The sequence below is a fragment of the Balaenoptera acutorostrata genome, chromosome 15 (assembly GCF_949987535.1).
Source record: "Balaenoptera acutorostrata chromosome 15, mBalAcu1.1, whole genome shotgun sequence".
Lineage (NCBI taxonomy): Eukaryota > Metazoa > Chordata > Mammalia > Artiodactyla > Balaenopteridae > Balaenoptera > Balaenoptera acutorostrata.
In genome coordinates, this window is record NC_080078.1 from 536,221 (window position 1) to 558,566 (window position 22,346).

General features: G+C 59.7%; 1 protein-coding gene across 1 annotated transcript; it reads right to left on the reverse strand.

Annotated features, from left to right (window-relative positions):
* Window positions 1–17,630: 17,630 nt before the first annotated feature.
* On the reverse strand, window positions 17,631–22,038 carry LOC103006184 (cytochrome c oxidase assembly protein COX19). The gene is made up of 3 exons (XM_057530020.1): window positions 21,915–22,038; window positions 21,144–21,255; window positions 17,631–18,212 (listed from the first exon to the last, which is right to left on the reverse strand). The coding sequence occupies exons 1-3, from the start codon at window positions 21,994–21,996 to the stop codon at window positions 18,128–18,130; spliced, it is 279 nt and encodes a 92-aa protein (XP_057386003.1). The 5' UTR covers window positions 21,997–22,038; the 3' UTR covers window positions 17,631–18,127.
* Between the last annotated feature and the right edge of the window lie 308 nt (window positions 22,039–22,346).

Sequence of the window (22,346 nt, forward strand, 5' to 3'; positions counted from 1 at the left end):
CGGGCAGCCTCCTCCCGCGCCAGCCAGGCGTCCCAGCCCGCGCGCCCGGCGTCCCAGCCCGCGCGCCCGGGAACCCGCCCGCGCGCCCGGGGACCCGCCCGGGGAGGTCTGCCCGCCGCCGCTGCCGCCGCCGCCTCCGCCCACCCTATCCCAGCGCAGCGGCCCACCTGCCCGAGCGAGAGGCCACCAGCCACAATGGTGGGGGGCTTGAGGGAACCGAATAACCACAGGCCTCGGTGGGATCATCCTTCGGTCATTTGGGCCCCAAAAGCGCCTGGACACCTACTGTGCGCCCAGGGAGTCAGCGCACCAGGTCCAGTGGGCACGCTGGGAATGCTTGTTGGAGGGAGTGGTGCGTGCCCAGTGCTGGGGGCCGGGGCCCACACCATCCCCGCCCTGGGGGGACACGGCCGGCAGGTGACAAGGCCCAGTGAGCGCGGTGGGTGCTCAGGCCGGAGAAGGGCCCCCGCCGTCCACCCAACAGGGACAGGACAAGGGGAGGGCCGCGGTGCTCCCAATAAAGCCCGTTTTGAGTCAGGAGGCCAGGACCCAGACATGAGGGTAACACGGGGAGGGAGGGAGGTGACGTGCCCGGCATTTTTTCAAATTCTTTTCATTTTCCTCTTGAATTGCGACCGCAACGATGCAGCTTGTTAAAAACAAATTGAAACAGTACCAGACTGAAAAATGACAGCATCTCCCCACCTCCACCCCCGCCCTGGCAACTGTGAGCCAACCACTGTTAACAACCATTAGCACCCTTCCAGAATGGTCCTCGGCCTGTTAGAACACCAAGGGAGTCCCTATTCCTCTGGTCTGCTGCTGGGGCTTTGGGGTTGGTTTACTTTCACTGAGTAAACCGTACGTACCCCTTTCGAGTCCATACATACAGATCTACCCCTTTCTTTTCCAATGGCTGCGTTCTACTCAGAGCTGGACCATGACTTGTTCCCCAGTGCCTGGCTGAGGGGCGGGCATTTTCCATCTGCTGGGATCACAGTCGGACGCTCTGCAAGCGTCCCGGGCGGGTCCACCGCCGGCAGTGGCACCTCCGGGACAAAGGGAAGAGCATCCCAGCTGGTGACGGGCCTGCCACCTCGCCCTCCGTGGAGGCTGGGCCGGCGCCACTCCACCAAGGCCTGGCCCCTGCCCGGCCCCCAGCCGCCCACTCTGCCCAACAGCAGGCATGCGGCCCTTCTAGGGCCTTGTGGGAGGGATGGGTGGCATTTTCACCTCTGGGTCCCCGTGCCAGGGTCGGAATCTGCCACACAGCAGAGTGGAGCACGTCGCTTAATGAAGACAGGCTGACGTCAATCACAACAGCTACTCCACCAACGGCAGCAGGCGTTAGGTCAGACCCCTCACATGTGTTTTCTTACTTAATCCCCATTTACAGATGGGGAAACTGAGGCACAGAGCAGTTCAATCACACCCAAGGCCACACGTGGCTTCTAGGTGGAAGTACTGGGACGAACGTACAGCTCGGAAACAAAGAGACACCCCACCCCTCAAGCAGGGCAGGGTTGCTGAGGGTCCAAGAGGGACAGGGAAGGACAGGGAGGGGCAGGGAAGCTAGAGGGGCCTCGGAGGAAGGGCAGGTGTGGGGCAGGCAGGGCTGAGCACACAGCCATGCCCTCTTTGGTGGTGGGTTGTTCACCTTCTCTGTCTTCTCATCCAGCTAAGGAGGTGAGGACACTGTCCAGGTAGGCAGGAGGAAGTGAGAATTCAAGAAGAGGCGTCAGGTCATGAAACAGACTCTTAAAAGAGGAGACAGGCAGGTCCAAGATCTGCAGCCCCCCGCCCCGGCGCCCAGGCTGGAGTGAAGGCACGGGGTGCAGTGGGGCTGGGGTGCGGGGCTCAGGACGCACAAAATTCAGAAGGTAACAGGCAGCCCAGGGTGGGCCACACCCAGACAGGGGCTGGCCCAGGGTCCTGGGGCTGCTGGGAGGTGCTGGGGGCCAGAGCCCGGGGTCCCCGCAGGGCCCTGGGGGTCCGGCTCCTGTCCTGAGGGGGATGGGGACGAAGGAGAGTGACCACTCTGTCTGCTTTTGGGGGGGCACACAGGGTGAGTGGGGAGACAGCTGTGCTTGCCTGGGTGTAGGGGACGGGAGATGCCCAGGACTCAGGGCCTCGTGGCCCAAGGAAGGTGTTGGGGACGGTGGGGCCGCCAAAGCCCACAGAAGATCCAGGGAGGGGTCCACTCCAGGGCTGGGGACAGAGTCCAGGGCAGTCGACGGCGGGGCGGCTGCAGCGGGTGGGCTACCCAGGAGGGGGCCGGGCAGGGGAGAGGGGCCGGGGCCCGCTGGGCACTAGCACCAACGGCCTGGGCAGAGGAGGGCCGTGCGGGAGGTGGGGAGATGGCCACGAAGACGGGCGGTGGGGGAGGGAAGGGGAGGGCCCAGACGGCGAGGTTGGAGGGCCGAGGGGGGCTGCAAGGCGACGGGGGTGCTGGCGCGCAGAGGACAAGCACTGGGAGGGGGAGGGGGCACCGGGGCTGGGGTGCAGCAGGCGTCTGCATCCCCACAGAGGGCAGTGCGGCCCCCAGCCACCGGCAGCTGTCCCCAGACTCCTGAGGAGCTTCTGTAAAGCAGGTGGGTTGGCACTCCTGCCTGGACGGGGAGGGGAGGGGACACACGGAGCGCAGAGGTGGCCAGCAGCAGGGGCGCCGCGATGCTCGGAGCTCCCGGCTGACACGTGTGCTGGCCTTCTGGGCAGCCGGGCCCCTCCTTCCACAGGCCCCTCCCCTCGGCAGCATTCTCGCGGCGCCCGCTGTATGCAGAGCCCTTGGCAGCTTGACCCGTCTAACTAGGGCAGAAGACGGGGACCCCCAGGCTGTGCCAGCGCCCCTGGCCTGAGACCCGGCTTTAGGCTGAATTAGCCCCAAGCCCAGCACGGGGGTGGGGAGAGCGGGCGCTGCCTTCCAGCCCCTCCCGGGACGCGCTGTGGCTCTGGGGCTGAGCAACCGCAAGGTTCCGGGGTGGCGCCGGGCAAGAAGGGAGCAGGGCAGGAACCAGGCCAGAACCTCCCGGGGCCTCGGGCAGGGCTGCAGCGGCATCCCTCCGCCTGCGCCCACCCTCCTGCCCGGGCCTGCTGAGCCAGACCCTGGAGGGGACCCTGTGGGCCTTCCCAGGAGCGGGGTAGCTGGGGATTTGCGGTCAGCCCTCCACTGGGGGCCGGGACTCATGGGGGCTGAGGAAGCAAGCACCTCCCAGAAGGGTGGAGGTGGCACGAAGATGGTGGCTAAAATGCGCGACAGGGACGCGCCTGGCCACGAGGACCAGCTTCCTGGTGTGGCTCGGGACAGTTCCTGTTTTAAAGCCCTCACCCAGTGCAACTCCTGAGCCTCTGCCCTCAGCCTCCGGCCCCACCCCCAACAAAAAGGATCTCTTTTTTTTTTCTTTTCTCACCAAGAGAAACACAGAAAAACCCAAAGGAAAGGTGACCCTGGGTACAGCAGGGCCACTCAGGAGCTTTGCGTGTGCTTAACAGACACAGATATGGAGGCCCCTCCCCACCCCAAAGCCAGGGGGCAGCAGGGACAGGCCCCTGGGACCAGGACGGTTTCTCCACCTGAGAGTGGCGCTGGCCCTGGAGACCCCCTGGGAAGGCGGGGTCTCAGGGCTGTCCCCAGAGGTGACATATGGGGTGGGGTCTCTGTGGGGGCAGGGCGCTATGGGTTGTTTAGTGGGTCTGGGGACATTTAAAAATATTTTTTGCTTGGTGTCCCTAAGAGAACCAGCACCTGGCAGGAGGAGGAGGGTGGAGCATCTCTCGGGCTTGGAGTGAGGCTGCCAGGACGTGGCTTCCCAAAGGCAGTGAGCACGGGCGGCCTGGCCGGGGCAGGAGCGGGAGCCGCGCGGAAAGGTCCCGGATGCAGTCTGGGGAGCCCGCGGCAGCAGCAACATCCAGCCGTGGGTCTGCAGTTCACACGCAAATCATTGCCACTCAAACTCACTTATAAGGGCTCCCCTGCTGGCACAGTAGTTAAGAATCCGCCCGCCAATGCAGGGGACACGGGCTCGAGCCCTGGTCCGGGAAGATCCCACGTGCCGCGGAGCAGCTAAGCCCGTGCGCCACAACTACTGAGCCTGCGCTCTAGAGCCCGCGAGCCACAACTACTGAGCCCACGGGCCACAGCTACTGAAGCCCACGCGCCTAGAGCCTGTGCTCCGCAACAAGAGAAGCCACCGTAGTGAGAAGCCCGCGCACCGCGATGAAGAGTGGCCCCCGCTCGCCGCAACTAGAGAAAGCCCGCACACAGCAACAAAGACCCAACGCAGCCAAAAGTAAAATAAATAAAATTTAAAAACTCACTTGTAAAGAACTCTTACAAGTCAACGGGAAGAGGATCTGCACGGCGCTTTCTCCGAGGAAGGCGCACAGATGGCCAGCGTGCACGTGTCGACGCTCAGCACCACGCATAGTCCGGGAGACGAGACACGGCCGCACACACGCTGGGACGGCTGCCGTCCAGCCACAGAGACTCACCAGCGCTGACGCTTAAACACACTCACCACGTGACCCGGCAGTTCCACTCCTAGGTACACACCCAAGACGGAAAACACACGTTCACTCAGAAACACGTACGTGCAGCGTTACTCCCAGGAGCCAAAGGGGAACAACCCGTGTCCATCGGCAGGTGAATGGATACACAACGCGGTCCCTCCCTGCAGTGGAACAGGACTCGGCCACGGAAGGGAAGGAAGTGCTGACACAGCTAGAACCTGGACGGACCTTGAACACGCGATGCTCGGTGAGAGAACGCGGTCACGGAAGGGCAGACTGCGTGTCTCCCCATGTGAGCCCTCGGACCTGAAGAGTATTTCCACGTGTCAGTCCCAGCCCCTGTGCTGAGCCCACCACGTCCACTGAACGGAGGGGCCCTTCATTCCGCCCCTCAGCAGCCCTTAGTGATGGGGAGGCCCTGGGCCACCTGCCTCCTGAGGCTTGTCTCCAGCATCGGACCACAGGCCTGAGGACTGAGCACGAGGGACCTCCCACCCCCAGAGGGAGGCGGCAGGGAAGCCCACAGCCCCCTGTGGAAGCGTCTCACAGCTCACCAGGCTCTGCAGACTGCAAACAGAGCCGGCCCGGGCTCTGACCCGACCTGTCAGGACAGGCCTCGGACAGGGGGATGGGGCAGGGCATGAGGGGTCCTGGATTTCCCAGTGAGGGGCCCTCTGCGCCCCACCTTGTCCATCCCTCATCCATCCATCTCCCCTCCCCCAGGATCTTCCACAACGTCACTGATGTTGCCCCCCCCCACTGAAAGGTGGACTCTACCTGCTCCCCCCACCTGGGGCGGGAGCCAGGGGCACTCCAACCCGGGGAGGACGCGGCTTCCGAGGCTGCCGAGAAAGGGTGCGGCTCCCGCCTGGTGCGCTGTCTCTCCCTCCCTGTGTGTCTCCCCTTCTCTCTCTGTGTCTCTCCCTCCCTGTGCGTCTCTCCCTCCCTGTGTGTCTCTCCCTCTCTGTGTGTCTCTCCTTCTCTCTCTGTGTCTCTCCCTCTCTGTGTGTCTCTCCCTCCCTGTGTGTCTCTCCCTCCCTGTGTGTCTCTCCCTCCCTGTGCGTCTCCCCTTCTCTCTCTGTGTCTCTCCCTCCCTGTGTGTCTCTCCCTCTCTGTGTGTCTCTCCCTCTCTGTGTGTCTCTCCTTCTCTCTCTGTGTCTCTCCCTCCCTGTGTGTCTCTCCCTCTCTGTGTGTCTCTCCCTCTCTGTGTGTCTCTCCCTGTGTGTCTCTCCTTCTCTCTCTGTGTCTCTCCCTCTCTGTGTGTCTCTCCCTCCCTGTGTGTCTCCCCTTCTCTCTCTGTGTCTCTCCCTCCCTGTGCGTCTCTCCCTCCCTGTGTGTCTCTCCCTCTCTGTGTGTCTCCCCTTCTCTCTCTGTGTCTCTCCCTCCCTGTGTGTCTCTCCCTCCCTGTGTGTCTCCCCTTCTCTCTCTGTGTCTCTCCCTCCCTGTGCGTCTCTCCCTCCCTGTGTGTCTCTCCCTCTCTGTGTGTCTCCCCTTCTCTCTCTGTGTCTCTCCCTCTCTGTGTGTCTCTCCCTCCCTGTGTGTCTCCCCTTCTCTCTCTGTGTCTCTCCCTCCCTGTGCGTCTCTCCCTCCCTGTGTGTCTCTCCCTCTCTGTGTGTCTCCCCTTCTCTCTCTGTGTCTCTCCCTCTCTGTGTGTCTCTCCCTCTCTGTGTGTCTCCCCTTCTCTCTCTGTGTCTCTCCCTCCCTGTGTGTCTCTCCCTCCCTGTGTGTCTCTCCCTCTCTGTGTGTCTCCCCTTCTCTCTCTGTGTCTCTCCCTCCCTGTGCGTCTCTCCCTCCCTGTGTGTCTCTCCCTCTCTGTGTGTCTCCCCTTCTCTCTCTGTGTCTCTCCCTCTCTGTGTGTCTCTCCCTCTCTGTGTGTCTCCCCTTCTCTCTCTGTGTCTCTCCCTCTCTGTGTGTCTCTCCCTCTCTGTGTGTCTCCCCTTCTCTCTCTGTGTCTCTCCCTCCCTGTGTGTCTCTCCCTCCCTGTGTGTCTCCCCTTCTCTCTCTGTGTCTCTCCCTCCCTGTGTGTCTCTCCCTCCCTGTGTGTCTCCCCTTCTCTCTCTGTGTCTCTCCCTCCCTGTGTGTCTCTCCCTCTCTGTGTGTCTCCCCTTCTCTCTCTGTGTCTCTCCCTCCCTGTGTGTCTCTCCCTCTCTGTGTGTCTCCCCTTCTCTCTCTGTGTCTCTCCCTCCCTGTGTGTCTCTCCCTCCCTGTGTGTCTCCCCTTCTCTCTCTGTGTCTCTCCCTCCCTGTGTGTCTCTCCCTCTCTGTGTGTCTCCCCTTCTCTCTCTGTGTCTCTCCCTCCCTGTGTGTCTCTCCCTCTCTGTGTGTCTCCCCTTCTCTGTGTCTCTCCCTCCCTGTGTGTCTCTCCCTCTCTGTGTGTCTCCCCTTCTCTCTCTGTGTCTCTCCCTCCCTGTGTGTCTCTCCCTCCCTGTGTGTCTCCCCTTCTCTCTCTGTGTCTCTCCCTCCCTGTGTGTCTCTCCCTCTCTGTGTGTCTCCCCTTCTCTCTCTGTGTCTCTCCCTCTCTGTGTGTCTCTCCCTCTCTGTGTGTCTCTCCTTCTCTCTCTGTGTCTCTCCCTCTCTGTGTGTCTCCCCTTCTCTCTCTGTGTCTCTCCCTCCCTGTGTGTCTCTCCCTCTCTGTGTGTCTCCCCTTCTCTCTCTGTGTCTCTCCCTCTCTGTGTGTCTCTCCCTCTCTGTGTGTCTCTCCTTCTCTCTCTGTGTCTCTCCCTCTCTGTGTGTCTCCCCTTCTCTCTCTGTGTCTCTCCCTCCCTGTGTGTCTCTCCCTCTCTGTGTGTCTCCCCTTCTCTCTCTGTGTCTCTCCCTCCCTGTGTGTCTCTCCCTCTCTGTGTGTCTCCCCTTCTCTCTCTGTGTCTCTCCCTCTCTGTGTGTCTCTCCCTCTCTGTGTGTCTCCCCTTCTCTCTCTGTGTCTCTCCCTCCCTGTGTGTCTCTCCCTCCCTGTGTGTCTCTCCCTCTCTGTGTGTCTCTCCTTCTCTCTCTGTGTCTCTCCCTCCCTGTGTGTCTCTCCCTCCCTGTGTGTCTCTCCTTCTCTCTCTGTGTCTCTCCCTCCCTGTGTGTCTCTCCTTCTCTCTCTGTGTCTCTCCCTCCCTGTGTGTCTCTCCCTCTCTGTGTGTCTCCCCTTCTCTCTCTGTGTCTCTCCCTCCCTGTGTGTCTCTCCCTCTCTGTGTGTCTCCCCTTCTCTCTCTGTGTCTCTCCCTCTCTGTGTGTCTCTCCCTCTCTGTGTGTCTCTCCTTCTCTCTCTGTGTCTCTCCCTCTCTGTGTGTCTCCCCTTCTCTCTCTGTGTCTCTCCCTCCCTGTGTGTCTCTCCCTCTCTGTGTGTCTCCCCTTCTCTCTCTGTGTCTCTCCCTCCCTGTGTGTCTCTCCCTCTCTGTGTGTCTCCCCTTCTCTCTCTGTGTCTCTCCCTCTCTGTGTGTCTCTCCCTCTCTGTGTGTCTCCCCTTCTCTCTCTGTGTCTCTCCCTCCCTGTGTGTCTCTCCCTCCCTGTGTGTCTCTCCCTCCCTGTGTGTCTCCCCTTCTCTCTCTGTGTCTCTCCCTCCCTGTGTGTCTCTCCCTCTCTGTGTGTCTCCCCTTCTCTCTCTGTGTCTCTCCCTCCCTGTGTGTCTCTCCCTCTCTGTGTGTCTCCCCTTCTCTCTCTGTGTCTCTCCCTCTCTGTGTGTCTCTCCCTCTCTGTGTGTCTCTCCTTCTCTCTCTGTGTCTCTCCCTCTCTGTGTGTCTCCCCTTCTCTCTCTGTGTCTCTCCCTCCCTGTGTGTCTCTCCCTCTCTGTGTGTCTCCCCTTCTCTCTCTGTGTCTCTCCCTCCCTGTGTGTCTCTCCCTCCCTGTGTGTCTCCCCTTCTCTCTCTGTGTCTCTCCCTCCCTGTGTGTCTCTCCCTCTCTGTGTGTCTCCCCTTCTCTCTCTGTGTCTCTCCCTCTCTGTGTGTCTCTCCCTCTCTGTGTGTCTCCCCTTCTCTCTCTGTGTCTCTCCCTCCCTGTGTGTCTCTCCCTCCCTGTGTGTCTCTCCCTCTCTGTGTGTCTCTCCTTCTCTCTCTGTGTCTCTCCCTCCCTGTGTGTCTCTCCCTCCCTGTGTGTCTCTCCTTCTCTCTCTGTGTCTCTCCCTCCCTGTGTGTCTCTCCTTCTCTCTCTGTGTCTCTCCCTCCCTGTGTGTCTCTCCCTCTCTGTGTGTCTCCCCTTCTCTCTCTCTGTCTCTCCCTCCCTGTGTGTCTCTCCCTCTCTGTGTGTCTCCCCTTCTCTCTCTGTGTCTCTCCCTCTCTGTGTGTCTCTCCCTCTCTGTGTGTCTCTCCTTCTCTCTCTGTGTCTCTCCCTCTCTGTGTGTCTCCCCTTCTCTCTCTGTGTCTCTCCCTCCCTGTGTGTCTCTCCCTCTCTGTGTGTCTCCCCTTCTCTCTCTGTGTCTCTCCCTCCCTGTGTGTCTCTCCCTCTCTGTGTGTCTCCCCTTCTCTCTCTGTGTCTCTCCCTCTCTGTGTGTCTCTCCCTCTCTGTGTGTCTCCCCTTCTCTCTCTGTGTCTCTCCCTCCCTGTGTGTCTCTCCCTCCCTGTGTGTCTCCCCTTCTCTCTCTGTGTCTCTCCCTCTCTGTGTGTCTCTCCCTCTCTGTGTGTCTCTCCTTCTCTCTCTGTGTCTCTCCCTCTCTGTGTGTCTCCCCTTCTCTCTCTGTGTCTCTCCCTCCCTGTGTGTCTCTCCCTCTCTGTGTGTCTCCCCTTCTCTCTCTGTGTCTCTCCCTCCCTGTGTGTCTCTCCCTCTCTGTGTGTCTCCCCTTCTCTCTCTGTGTCTCTCCCTCCCTGTGTGTCTCTCCCTCCCTGTGTGTCTCCCCTTCTCTCTCTGTGTCTCTCCCTCCCTGTGTGTCTCTCCCTCTCTGTGTGTCTCCCCTTCTCTCTCTGTGTCTCTCCCTCCCTGTGTGTCTCTCCCTCCCTGTGTGTCTCCCCTTCTCTCTCTGTGTCTCTCCCTCCCTGTGTGTCTCTCCCTCTCTGTGTGTCTCCCCTTCTCTCTCTGTGTCTCTCCCTCCCTGTGTGTCTCTCCCTCTCTGTGTGTCTCCCCTTCTCTCTCTGTGTCTCTCCCTCCCTGTGTGTCTCTCCCTCCCTGTGTGTCTCCCCTTCTCTCTCTGTGTCTCTCCCTCCCTGTGTGTCTCTCCCTCCCTGTGTGTCTCCCCTTCTCTCTCTGTGTCTCTCCCTCCCTGTGTGTCTCTCCCTCCCTGTGTGTCTCTCCCTCTCTGTGTGTCTCCCCTTCTCTCTCTGTGTCTCTCCCTCCCTGTGTGTCTCTCCCTCCCTGTGTGTCTCCCCTTCTCTCTCTGTGTCTCTCCCTCCCTGTGTGTCTCTCCCTCCCTGTGTGTCTCCCCTTCTCTCTCTGTGTCTCTCCCTCCCTGTGTGTCTCTCCCTCTCTGTGTGTCTCCCCTTCTCTCTCTGTGTCTCTCCCTCCCTGTGTGTCTCTCCCTCTCTGTGTGTCTCCCCTTCTCTCTCTGTGTCTCTCCCTCCCTGTGTGTCTCTCCCTCTCTGTGTGTCTCCCCTTCTCTCTCTGTGTCTCTCCCTCCCTGTGTGTCTCTCCCTCCCTGTGTGTCTCTCCTTCTCTCTCTGTGTCTCTCCCTCCCTGTGTGTCTCTCCCTCCCTGTGTGTCTCTCCTTCTCTCTCTGTGTCTCTCCCTCCCTGTGTGTCTCTCCCTCCCTGTGTGTCTCTCCCTCCCTGTGTGTCTCCCCTTCTCTCTCTGTGTCTCTCCCTCCCTGTGTGTCTCTCCTTCTCTCTCTGTGTCTCTCCCTCCCTGTGTGTCTCTCCCTCCCTGTGTGTCTCCCCTTCTCTCTCTGTGTCTCTCCCTCCCTGTGTGTCTCTCCCTCTCTGTGTGTCTCCCCTTCTCTCTCTGTGTCTCTCCCTCCCTGTGTGTCTCTCCCTCTCTGTGTGTCTCCCCTTCTCTCTCTGTGTCTCTCCCTCCCTGTGTGTCTCTCCCTCCCTGTGTGTCTCCCCTTCTCTCTCTGTGTCTCTCCCTCCCTGTGTGTCTCTCCCTCCCTGTGTGTCTCCCCTTCTCTCTCTGTGTCTCTCCCTCCCTGTGTGTCTCTCCCTCCCTGTGTGTCTCTCCCTCTCTGTGTGTCTCCCCTTCTCTCTCTGTGTCTCTCCCTCCCTGTGTGTCTCTCCCTCCCTGTGTGTCTCCCCTTCTCTCTCTGTGTCTCTCCCTCCCTGTGTGTCTCTCCCTCCCTGTGTGTCTCCCCTTCTCTCTCTGTGTCTCTCCCTCCCTGTGTGTCTCTCCCTCTCTGTGTGTCTCCCCTTCTCTCTCTGTGTCTCTCCCTCCCTGTGTGTCTCTCCCTCTCTGTGTGTCTCCCCTTCTCTCTCTGTGTCTCTCCCTCCCTGTGTGTCTCTCCCTCCCTGTGTGTCTCTCCCTCCCTGTGTGTCTCTCCTTCTCTCTCTGTGTCTCTCCCTCCCTGTGTGTCTCTCCCTCCCTGTGTGTCTCTCCTTCTCTCTCTGTGTCTCTCCCTCCCTGTGTGTCTCTCCCTCCCTGTGTGTCTCTCCTTCTCTCTCTGTGTCTCTCCCTCCCTGTGTGTCTCTCCCTCCCTGTGTGTCTCTCCTTCTCTCTCTGTGTCTCTCCCTCCCTGTGTGTCTCTCCCTCTCTGTGTGTCTCTCCTTCTCTCTGTGTGTCTCTCCCTCTCTCTGTGTCTCTCCCTCCCTGTGTGTCTCTCCCTCCCTGTGTGTCTCTCCTTCTCTCTCTGTGTCTCTCCCTCTCTGTGTGTCTCCCCTTCTCTCTCTGTGTCTCTCCCTCCCTGTGTGTCTCTCCCTCCCTGTGTGTCTCTCCTTCTCTCTCTGTGTCTCTCCCTCCCTGTGTGTCTCTCCCTCCCTGTGTGTCTCTCCTTCTCTCTCTGTGTCTCTCCCTCCCTGTGTGTCTCTCCCTCCCTGTGTGTCTCTCCTTCTCTCTCTGTGTCTCTCCCTCCCTGTGTGTCTCTCCCTCCCTGTGTGTCTCTCCTTCTCTCTCTGTGTCTCTCCCTCTCTGTGTGTCTCTCCCTCTCTGTGTGTCTCTCCTTCTCTCTCTGTGTCTCTCCCTCTAGCTCTCCGTCTCGGTCTCTGTCTTGCTCTCCTGAGCCGCCACCCTGCCGAGGCCCCGTGGAGGCCAGTCTGCCTGAGTCCCCTCAGCTCAGGTGCCGGCCACGCGGGAACGGCCTCGGGGAGCCTCAGCCGCCACCTGGTGAGAACCCCTGGCTGACCACAGCCCATCCCAGGGCCGTGAGGGTGGGAACCATCAAATGGTGGGGTCAGGAGCCAAGTCTGGGGCGCTGCCACCCAGCGAGGGCACAGGGGTCTCTGGAAAGCCCGCCCCACAGTCATCATGCCCAGGACTCTGTGTTCAGAGAGAGGCCGGGGAGGGAGGCCTGGCGCAAGCCCTCCTCCAGCCCCCTCTGCCCCAGGGTGGTCTCCTCTGGACGGGGCTCGGCCGCCCTCTGGCACACAGCCCGCGGGTGTGGATGGCAAGCCGCCTGCCGCCGTCACTGAGCCCGTGCTGAGCAGGGCGCTGGCCCAGGCGCTGGGGGGCAGGGGGAGTTGATGAGCCTCGGCTGGGGCCCCCACTGCGCTCAGGGCCCCCCAGCCCCCAGCTGGGCCGTCGTGTCAGCAGGACCTGGGGCCTCAGGGGTGCACAGCCCTGGTCCAATCTTTAGGTCCTGGAGCGTGGAGGCCACTGCACATAACACTGTCCCCTGGGGGCCCCAGGGGACAGCCCTCCCACAGGTGACTCTCAGGCGCTGCAGTGCCGCCACCGTCCAGCAGGGGCCGCCACACCACCACATTCTGTCCCCAAGGCACCAGGACCGCAGTCGCCGGAAGGGGAAAGCCCCCAGGCTTCTGTCCTTCGGTGGCAAGGCCGGCCCACCCCTGGCCTAACCAACCCTAACTGCCCCCTCCCCCGCCCCGACGTGGTAACGCGGCTCAGCGTCCTCAGAAAGCTCTGTCCCCCCAGCGCCGAGGTGCCACAGACCCTCCCTCGCCGGGACTGCCTGTCCCCCCAACACAGTCTGCAGCCCCCAGCGTCCATCATGGGGCCTCGCTCTGTCCCCAGTGCCCAAGAGATCTGCTTCCCTTCACACTCAGAAAGCGGCCATCAGAGACACTGCTGGGCCCCCAGAAGCTGAGTCCTCATCTGTCCTCGCACGTAGCTCTGTAAATCCCACGCAAGGGCCGCCGGCAGAATCCTGCAGATGGAGGCTCCCGGAAGGTGCTGGAAGTCGTGGGTTTATTGCCAGGCCCTGCAGGGAACATGGCGGAAAGCCAAACCCCGCTTCCCCCCGGGGCTCTGCAACAGCACCCTCGGCCCTGTTCCCGGGGTGAGGGACCCCCCACTCCACAAACACAGCTGAGACTTGATTCCATCCCTCCAGGAGAGACTTTATTCACAGTGTTAAGACAAGGTCACTTGCTCCACGGGTTAACAGCAAGTTCCTTATGCCTCTTGCAACAATAAAACCCTTATTTTCTCGTCCAGAAATACCTAATTTCACTAAAAGACTGACCTCAAGCACCAGGCAGGTAGAATGACAGACACGAGAGACAGGAGCCCTTTCTTCCCCAGTAAAGGCTGGGGAAGCGGCACCGCGGACAGGAAGACACGCTCGTGGGGGCCAGCCTGTCCCCCGCCCCAGGGTCACTGCCGGAGCTCCCACCTCCCATGGGGAACCGACGCGGCCCCTCCCTTAAGAGCCGACAGGGTCCACAGCCTGGTGGCGGCAAGCCTGCCCTCAACCAGCAAGGCCACACGGCCCCCAACACACAAGCCAGCACAGTCTCTGCTCATGGGCCGCAGCAAGTTCCAACCACAGGCACGCAACTTGCCGAGGACATAAAATACAACTAAACACAATGAGCTTCTTTAAACTAATGATCTTATTGTTTCTATAAAAATGATACGTGCATGTTATAAAATACAGCCATGAAGAAAGTTCACCGCTACGCAGCCGGAGGTGGCGGACTGGTCCGAAGGTGTGCAGGTGCCCTCTGTGCCTGTTCAGCAGTTCCCCACTGAAGACGGGTCTGCAGCTCCCACGGCTCAGGCCACTGAGAGGGTAGGAACCACCGAGTGGCCTGAAGCTGTTCTTCCACAAACTCTTAAAATGGAAATAGGTTGACGGAAAATAAACAGTTTATAAAAAAAGAAGTAAGAAAAATACCAGGAAACCACCCAGACTGGCAGGCACCCTGAACATCTGCTGTTCAGGGTTCCAAACCCGCTCACACCTGCAGAGAATCAGGGGACGTCCAGACAGACACCTGACAAGAAGGGGGACCCCGTCCCACACGCCACGCTGGCAGTGACTTTCTGATCCCGGTTATTAAGTACATACCCATTCTCTGTCTGCCAGCAACAAGCAGCAGCAAAGCCAGTACCAAAGAGTCCGAAAAAAATAGGGATTTAAACTCAGCCCTGAGAAAATTCGACCCACAACTGGGTTGCTGCGGATCACGAGGACAAGCGCTCAGCTGTCCTGGAGCCCGAGCAAGCCACCCGCCACCCAGCCACTCAGGGACCCCGTGCCGTGCTCCAGCGTCCTCCCAAACCGCCGGCAGGTGGTGCTGTCGGCTGAGGACCGGCCTGAAGTGCATGCGTCCTGGTCCCGGAACCCGACTGTGCAGGTGTGGTCAGGGGTCTTGAGAAGGGAGGCGGGATTATGCCGGGGGTGGGGGTGGGGCCCAATGTCATCACGAGGGCCCTAACAGGAAGGAGGTGGGAGGGCCAGGGCCAGAGAGAGGTGTGGGGAGGAGGCTGAGTCGGGGAGGAGAGAAGCCACCGGCTCAGATGGAGGACGGGCCACGGGCCACGGAGCGCGGCGCCTCTAGGAGCTGGAAGAGGAGGAGACGGACCCTCCCCACAACCCCCGGCAGGAAGCGGCTCACGGGAGCCTTTGGACTTGTGGCCTCCAGGCTGGAGCATAAATGTGTTGTTTAAGCCACCAAGTCTGTGCTGACCTGTTAGTGGGGAAGAAACCTGACTTGCCTTTTTTAAAAAATAAAAACACTGCCTTCCTAAACAGTAAACATATTCCAGCCACCCTGTGTGCTGCTTGAGGTTTTCACAGAGTTGCTAAAAGGACCTGGGGCCCAGCCAGCAGAGTGGAGGCCTGCGCGAGGCTGTGGACGGAGGGTGGCCTGGCCCTGCGCCCCGAGCTTCCGCCCCAGGGGCTGGAGTGAGAGCCAGGTCAAGGGGCTCCGTTGGCCTCACCTGCCAGGAAGGCAGCTGTGGGCCCAGGTCTGACCTGATTGCTCCGGCTTACCTCCTGCCTAAGGAGGACACTTGGAAAACACTCTGGAAATTGTCTTCTAATAATGTCACTGGCTCATTGTGACGAGTATATACGAGAAACAAAAGGCATTCTTTACATGACAAATGATGGGCAACCAAAAATATCTCACAGGAGCTTTGGCAGGACCAGACAGGACGTCTGGACCCCTGAGCCTGGCATTGTTAGCAACTGAGACCCAGGAGACAGCAGGCAGTGCGGGAAGCTGCTGCCCTTTGTCAAGAGCCCGACTGCCCCCTCCCGACGCAGAAACCACTACGTCTGCATTCTATTTGAGATTTATGAATGTGTTTCAAAATGAGTATTTACCCAATCACGTATATAGAAAGTTCAACTACAAAGAGCTTAGCACAAAACATTTTTTTAAACGATTCTGAAATAATTTCAGACTTCCAGAAAGCTGCAGAAACAGGCCACAGTTCTATCTGCCCGCTTCTCCCGACGACACCCTCTGCGAGCACAGGACAAGAAGTGCTGTGACTGACCTGCGGGCCCTCGGGCTCCCTGGTGGCCCGAGCCTCCCTGGACCCTTGGCCCGGGGCAGCCCCTCCATCTGTCCTCCAGGACGCGGCCCTCCTGGGGAGCGCTGTTCTTCACTCTGCAGCCCGTCCCTCATGTCAGGTGTGTCTGCGTGTGCTCATTAGACTGAGGTGAGGCACTCCGGGCAAGACAACGGCAGAAGCAATGCTGCCTTCTCAGGGCATCGGTCGGGGCAGGCGCTGTGGTGACCGGGCAGTCAGGCGACCACGCTGAGAAGCCTCAGCTGTTTGCCAAGTGCCTGGCGGGGCGCCCTCCAGACCAGGCAAACCTGTTCCACATCACGCTGCCCGCCCACCTCAAGACCACCGACGCCCCTTCCTTCCATGTGGGTTGGGATCCGGAGGAGGGGCCGTCCCTTCCTGCACTGATACGTTTACTCCATGCATTATTTCCATCAACGGGGACTCCTGGGTAGGAGCTGATTCCGCAGCCAAAGCCCATTACAGTCCTTCCTTCTGCTGCCCCGCTGGTCCCCGATCGGGCCACTGGGAGCTCCATCACATGTCCTCTCGACAAGCCCATCATGGTTCCAGCAGTGCCTTACTTCTGACACAAGAGGGTCCAGGCTCATCTGGACTTTCCTGCCCCTGGGTCCTCCTGCTGGAGAGAGGCTCAGATCCGTGCTGCCAGGGGTCACTGCCCCTGGTCCCTTGGTGCCCAGAGCGAGGGGATGTCCGTACGAACACATGCGCACACGCACACACACTTGTACGTCTGCTTCTCTACCCGCTGCCCTTGCAGATGTCGGAGAACCAGGATCCCACAGCCCCAGCTCGCATCACCCACAACACAGCTCCAGCTTTTTCCACCTTAAAGCTCACAGCCTCAGAACCATTGTCGATGTGAAGAACCAACATACTAACCAGGGTACAAATCTTGTCTTTTTGCCTCTAGCTTTAGTCAAAACACTATTTTCCAAAGCTACCTGGGCAAGTCCCACCCCGCCGGCCCCTCTGCCGTGGGCAGAGTCAGCGTTTGCGACACGGCTGGGCTCGGGGTCGCTGCCGCTGTCCCACGGTGGCCCCCCAGGTCCTGGTTTATCTTTTGAGCACATAAAACAAGAACATGGCTCCGAGTCAGAAGCACTCAGAGAGCTGCCCCCCACCCCCCCACCTCCCCACCCGCCGGCAACCATCCGCACTGGTTTCCAGTTTGCCTTCCGGAGCTTCTTGTTGCTCAAGCACGCGGGTGTGGCGCTGGTTCCTTCTCTCTCTCACCGCGACGTTCTCTGGGCCCTGCGTTCCCTCGCGGAGCCCGCCCACCGTGTGCCACCCCTGGGGCAGCGCGGGGCGCTCCGTTCTCTCTCCCCCAGTCCTTCCTGCGGCCGCCCAGGGCCCCGTCTCTAAATGCTTTCCAATTGCAGACAACACTGCGATAAACAACCTTGTGCGTGTGCGACGTTGCACTGTTGGAAAACACAAAATATTTTCGTGGCTCACTGGTGATAGAAACCATGGCTTTTCATAACCTAGCTAAAAATATGGAAACAAGCTGCAGCACAATTAGAAGCACAGAGAGCCGACGCGGAACAGTGACAAACCGCAGATGAAGCGCCTGGTGCTGGACCACCACCGTGGCCAGCGGTGCTGGGGAGACCCGTGGAGATGGGCCCAGCCTCAGAGGGACCGTCAGGGAGGGCCTGACCGAGTACGGCCACCACCGTAGGACCGAGGCAGAGGGACGTCAACACAGAGAACTGAACACGGCCGAGGAGCAGAGCACGAGGGTTTCCCGGAGCCCGGCCTGGGTCGCCAGGCAGAGGAGGGGCGGGATCAGGGCCGGCTGTGCCCACCAGCGGGGACACGCCTGGATCCTCCCAGCACTGGCCACACTGGGACAAAAGCCAGCTGACTGGGGGCCAGGGAAGGCAGCCCACAGGGCAGGTCCGGGGGCTCCGCTGTGGTTCTGAGCCCACACGACAAGGCGTCCCAGAAACGCCACCGCGGGGCCTGCACTCCCAGGAGGTCTGTCCTGACAGCGCCCTGGGCAGCTCTCAGCGGGAACGCGCTGCCCCGACCACGCTTGGCCGGGAAGCAGGGCTGGCTGCGGTCCCGGGGGCTTCCTCGGAGTAAAAGCACTGGAGGCCACGGTGCACATCGATTGACGGGGGGATGATCTGTTTCTCAGTTACAGCAAATAGTTCTTAAAATTACACCATCTAGTTTTACAAATATCGTCTGATCCAAATCAGAAAATGCCCTGGACTAGAAAGATACCTGGTGTTTGTGCTTCACCAGAAAAAAAATCAAGAAGTCAGGTACATCAAAAGCCAGACTGCTTCCCACTTCCAAGCTTATCCTCTACTTTTGTTTAAAAAAGAAAAGAAAGAAAGAAAAGACACGTATATTTATGAGTACAAAGAGAAAACCATTTGCTAGGAAACGTTTTCCTGACAATCTCTGTCTACATAACAGACAATTCGTGAACATTTATCACTTTTGCACCGAAGAGACACGCAGAACCCGTGGTGTGAATCCAGCATCTCACAGGGACCCGCGGCGCCCACTCACGAGGCGGACGTCATCCGGCCCCTCACCTCCCGGGAGCCCCATCGCACACCTGAACTTAAGATAAACCCTAGCGCTCCTGGGGGAAAGCGGGATCTAAAAGGGACAGTGGTGTTCCAGAGTCCTTCTGGAGGCTTCGGAAGACGAGCCATCTCCCAGCCACGAGGCGCGTCCATCAGGGAGGGTGTCTGTCTTGATTTCAAGCGGCACCTCGCGGGCGTCACCAAAGCCCCTTCCTGAGCCACGGTACCTACACGCAAGCTGCTGGGGCGGCAGGTAGTCGGACAACCCCACACAGCCCTGCGGGCTTCTTCCCATCACGGTTCCGTCTTTATCTCTGACTTTCCATCTATCAAATCTCCAAATCCCAGTTTTTCCAGGGGTTCTCGTGCCATCAGTTGCCTGAAAGGAGAAGTGAGAGCTGTCAGGGTGGCCGGGAAAAGGACGAGGTAGGCCCTGGGCACCCGCCACCATCTCAGCCCCAACCGCTCTGCCCTGGGAACAGACCCTGAGCGGTACCCTTAGACCTGCACCCCCGAGGGCGGGACAGAGGAGCCCCGCTGTGCTCCCGGCCACACCTCCCTCGTCACGTGGCCCCGGAACTCGCGGGGCCGGCCGCCTAGACAGCCAGCAGGAGACCAGAGGCGGAGCGGGTCGAGGTGCAGGGGTGAAGGAGAGCCTGGCGGCTCTGGGGTGCAGTCCCTCCACCCCCGCCCCCGACTGCCACGCCCATGAAACCCAGCGGCCCAGCAACAGTCCTTAAGACGATGTCCCCAGAATCGCAAACCCCAGGCGGCACAATCTAACCCGGCAGCAGATTAAACCAACTGCACAGTGATGGGATGCACAAGACACTCCCTAAACCCAAAACAGGCAAACAACGATAAACCTTCGCACATCTTTGCCAAAAGAGTACAACTGGCCGACAGCTCTTCAAACTGACTCCTCAGACTTCACTGCGGTCGGCAGGACCACGACCCCCAGATGACACCCTAATCCCTACAGCCTGTGAGTGTGGCCTTACACGGGAGGGGAGTTAAGGCTGAAGATGAAAATAACGTTGTCAATCAGCCGATCTGGAGATGAGACCACCGCGGTTTATCCAGGTGGACCCAACCTAATCCCATGAATCCTTAAAATTAGAGAACCTTTGCTGGCTCTGGTCAGAGAGAAAAAATGTAAAGAAGAGAGAGGATGGGACAGATGCAGCACTGTGGACCGTGAGGGTGGAGAAAGGGGCCTCGGGCTGAGGACATGGCGTCGCTGGGAGCTGGAAAAGGCCAGGAGACAGCGCCTCCGGAGGGAACCTGCCCGCACCTGATGACAGTAACCAGTGTTCACTGGTCGCACCCTGGGTCGGGCAGAGGGCTTTCCCGGGACCGCCTGCTCTACCCTCTGGCACCCGGTCAGGAGGCCCGGCCTCGGGCGGGAACCGGACCTGAGGTCGTGGATCAGATGTGTGTTTGCTGGGTCTCTGCCAACAGTGCAACCCCCATTTTAACAGTTGCTGCCGTGAGAAAACGTGCCCCCACCTAAGTCGCAGACACGGCCACTTCAGGCTGACAGGGCCCGAGTCCTCGTGAGGCGATTTGCAAACTCTACTGCGGTCTGGTTTTTAAAAAGACACACGTGAGGTAGGTAGGGGCAAAATAAGGTCTGGGATGTCAGCAGAAAAGAAAAAAGAGGAGGAGAAAAGAGGCTTTTAAAAAGGGTGATGGATAAGGGCAAAATGGGAAAAATCTTGACCCTGAATCTGGGTGATGGTTATGGAGATCCAGACGATCCTCTGCTTTTGTATGTTTGAGGATTTTCACTGAAAACAAACTGAAAATCTCCAGTCAAAATAACTGGCCAAGTCAGAGACACGTACATCCCCGTACATGCGTCCCAACGTCGCCTGACCAACCAGGGAAGCCACCTGAACCGTGGGACCCCCAGCGCGGCCGGCCGCGTCCCTGCCCCCCACGCCCTCAGCGGCCCAGGGAGGCTGGTGCCCAAAAGCTGCGCTGGGCGAGGGGCCACCACATGGAGACGCGGGCAGCTCGCTCCCAGGCGCAAATGGGGAAAAGAGGGCCCTTGTGCTGGCCCTGCCTGGAAGCCCTGGTCGGGCAGCAGGAGCTGCTCTGGGACCCAACCAGCCAAACCCTCCGAGCAACCTCACACAGGAGCTTCTGGGCCCCGTGCTGGCCCAGGGACGACTGACCCAGGGACGGTGACCCGAGCTTCGGGGAGGCAGGCGACCTGCTCACACCCTCACACGGGGCGGAGACCAGCTCCAAACTCGGTCTCGGAGGCGTGGCCCCACCAAGAAGGAACTCACGGAGTTCAGGTGTTTTGAAGATGCATCAATTTGAAAGAGAGTGACTGGAACGGGCAGATCCGACCGACGCGCCGCTCGGGGACGGCAGAGCTGCTTCGGGCCGGCCCGCCGCCAGACGCCAGCTCCGCGAGCCTGCACGACGCAGGAGGCCACGTGAGGGCCCGTCCCCAGTGTCCCCGACAGCCCTCAACACACTGGGGCCTGAGAAGCACAGCAGATCTTGCCTGGAGGGGAGTGTCTGAGTTTGTTTCGGGAAAACGAAAATAGGGCTCAGAGTGCATTGATTTATGTCAACCTGTCTTCAGACAAGGCCTCTGATGACTCGACTCCTTAGTGAACTAACGAAGGGCTCAAAAGGCAGAAATAAAAGTTCCCACCCAAGGATGTAATTATACGTTACACACTATCCCCGTGAAGGTTTACAATAGTACTTATTTTAAGGAAAATCTCAACAGATCAGTTAGGAGCGTTCTTGTTTTCTTTAAAGGTGAGGTCCGGTAAATTCTGATTAAGACAGGAAGAATCACTCGTCGTTCATCGTTCCTCACAGGGCCCACTGTCTCGCCTGTCACACTGCAAACAGCTCTGAGCCGACGTGGAACAAAACAACAGAGCAAATACTTTTATGTTCCAAGAAAAATATTTAAAGGAATAAGCTGCGTACCCACAAATCTTCAAATCTTTTGACTCAGTCAGCATTTTTATGATGTGCGATTCTGAAAGCTGAATGACATGTCAGTAGCACCCAAATTTGGAAAGAAAATCCTCGGAGGAAGGCAATCATGTCCAATGCTATCACTGGAGAAAAGGTTCCCGTGATTGCTAAACAACTTGGAGTACAACTGAATCTCTGAAAAGCCTCAACCTCACGGGCAAGCAGCCCTACAGCTCCAAAACACAAGCTGAACTGAGGCCTGAGTGAGGCCCCCAGTTAACGACCTCTTGGAATAAACATTTTAGCCAGAGACGCGGGAGGGGGGAGAAGTCATAAATAACTGTTGGCGTGTACTTGCCTCTCCATCCTGCACTCTAAATATTCTTTTGACTCATTTCTGCACAAAGCATTTTCAAAATTATTGTCCCGGAGACACTTCATGAATTTCTCTTTAAAGCTTCTACATTCACCTGGAACGAAACAGAAAAGTGTTTCCTTTTTAAAGTGAAAACATGACAGGCCCGCCCGGCAGCCTTACTGGCAGCCCCCCTCCTCCCCCTTTGAAAACTGGTTTCCTCCCGAAACACGCTGGAAACAGACTAGAAAAAGCAACTGTACCAAGTGGGAAAGGAAGTACAGGAGAAAGAGGGCAGCCAGGCGGCGGCGCCAGGGAGCTCACGCAGGGTTCTCCCGACGTTGCCGCGTGGGTCTAATATGTGCCAGTAAAGTGCTGGCACACAAAAAATCCATCCATAAACCTATCTCCGAAGCCTTGCTTTCCACGCAGTCTGCGGCGATCAGGAGCGTCCATCGCTCTCGCGAGAGACACCCGTTTAACCCCGCGGGCCTCACACCCGCGAAGAACTCTGTCGACGCAACGTCGGCCCCAGACTGGAGGCCGGGACTCCGCGCCCCCTCCCCGGTTCCGAGGGCCCACCCCGTCCGGCTCCCACCCTCGGGCCGCGACGGGAGGCCCTGAGCCGGGACCGGACCCGGCCGGGCCGAACCCAGCCTCAGCGGCCCCGCCCGCACCGCGAGCAGACGCAGTGCCGCCCCGGCCGCGCGGCTCCAACGAGCCGGCCCAGGGCTGCGCCGGTCCGGCCGGGGAGCCCCGACCGCCCCCGCTCACCGAAGTGATCCAGCGGGAAGCTGCCCTTGTCCGGGGGCCGCGGCTGGAAGCTCTTGGACCCGAAGTTCATGGCCGTCGACATGATGGCGGCGCCCGGAGTCTCCAAGAGCGACGCGCGCCGTACGCAGGACAGCCGGCCGAGCGCCGAGCAGGCCCCCACGGGAGCGCCGATCACGTCGAGCGGCGAGCGGCCCCTGGTCGCTTGGCCCCGCCCCTCGCCCTATAGGGCCCGCCCTCACCACCAGGGCCCCACCCCCGGGCTCTAAAAGGCCCGGATCCTCCGCCAATTGCTCTGCGAGACCCTACGACCCTAAGGGCAACCCAGCTGCAGAGGGTCCAGCCATCATCTCCTCACGATGAGGAAATGGAAGTCACGAGAGGTTCAGCAACTTGCCCAAGGACACACAGCAGACTTGCACCGTCCTGCAGGCT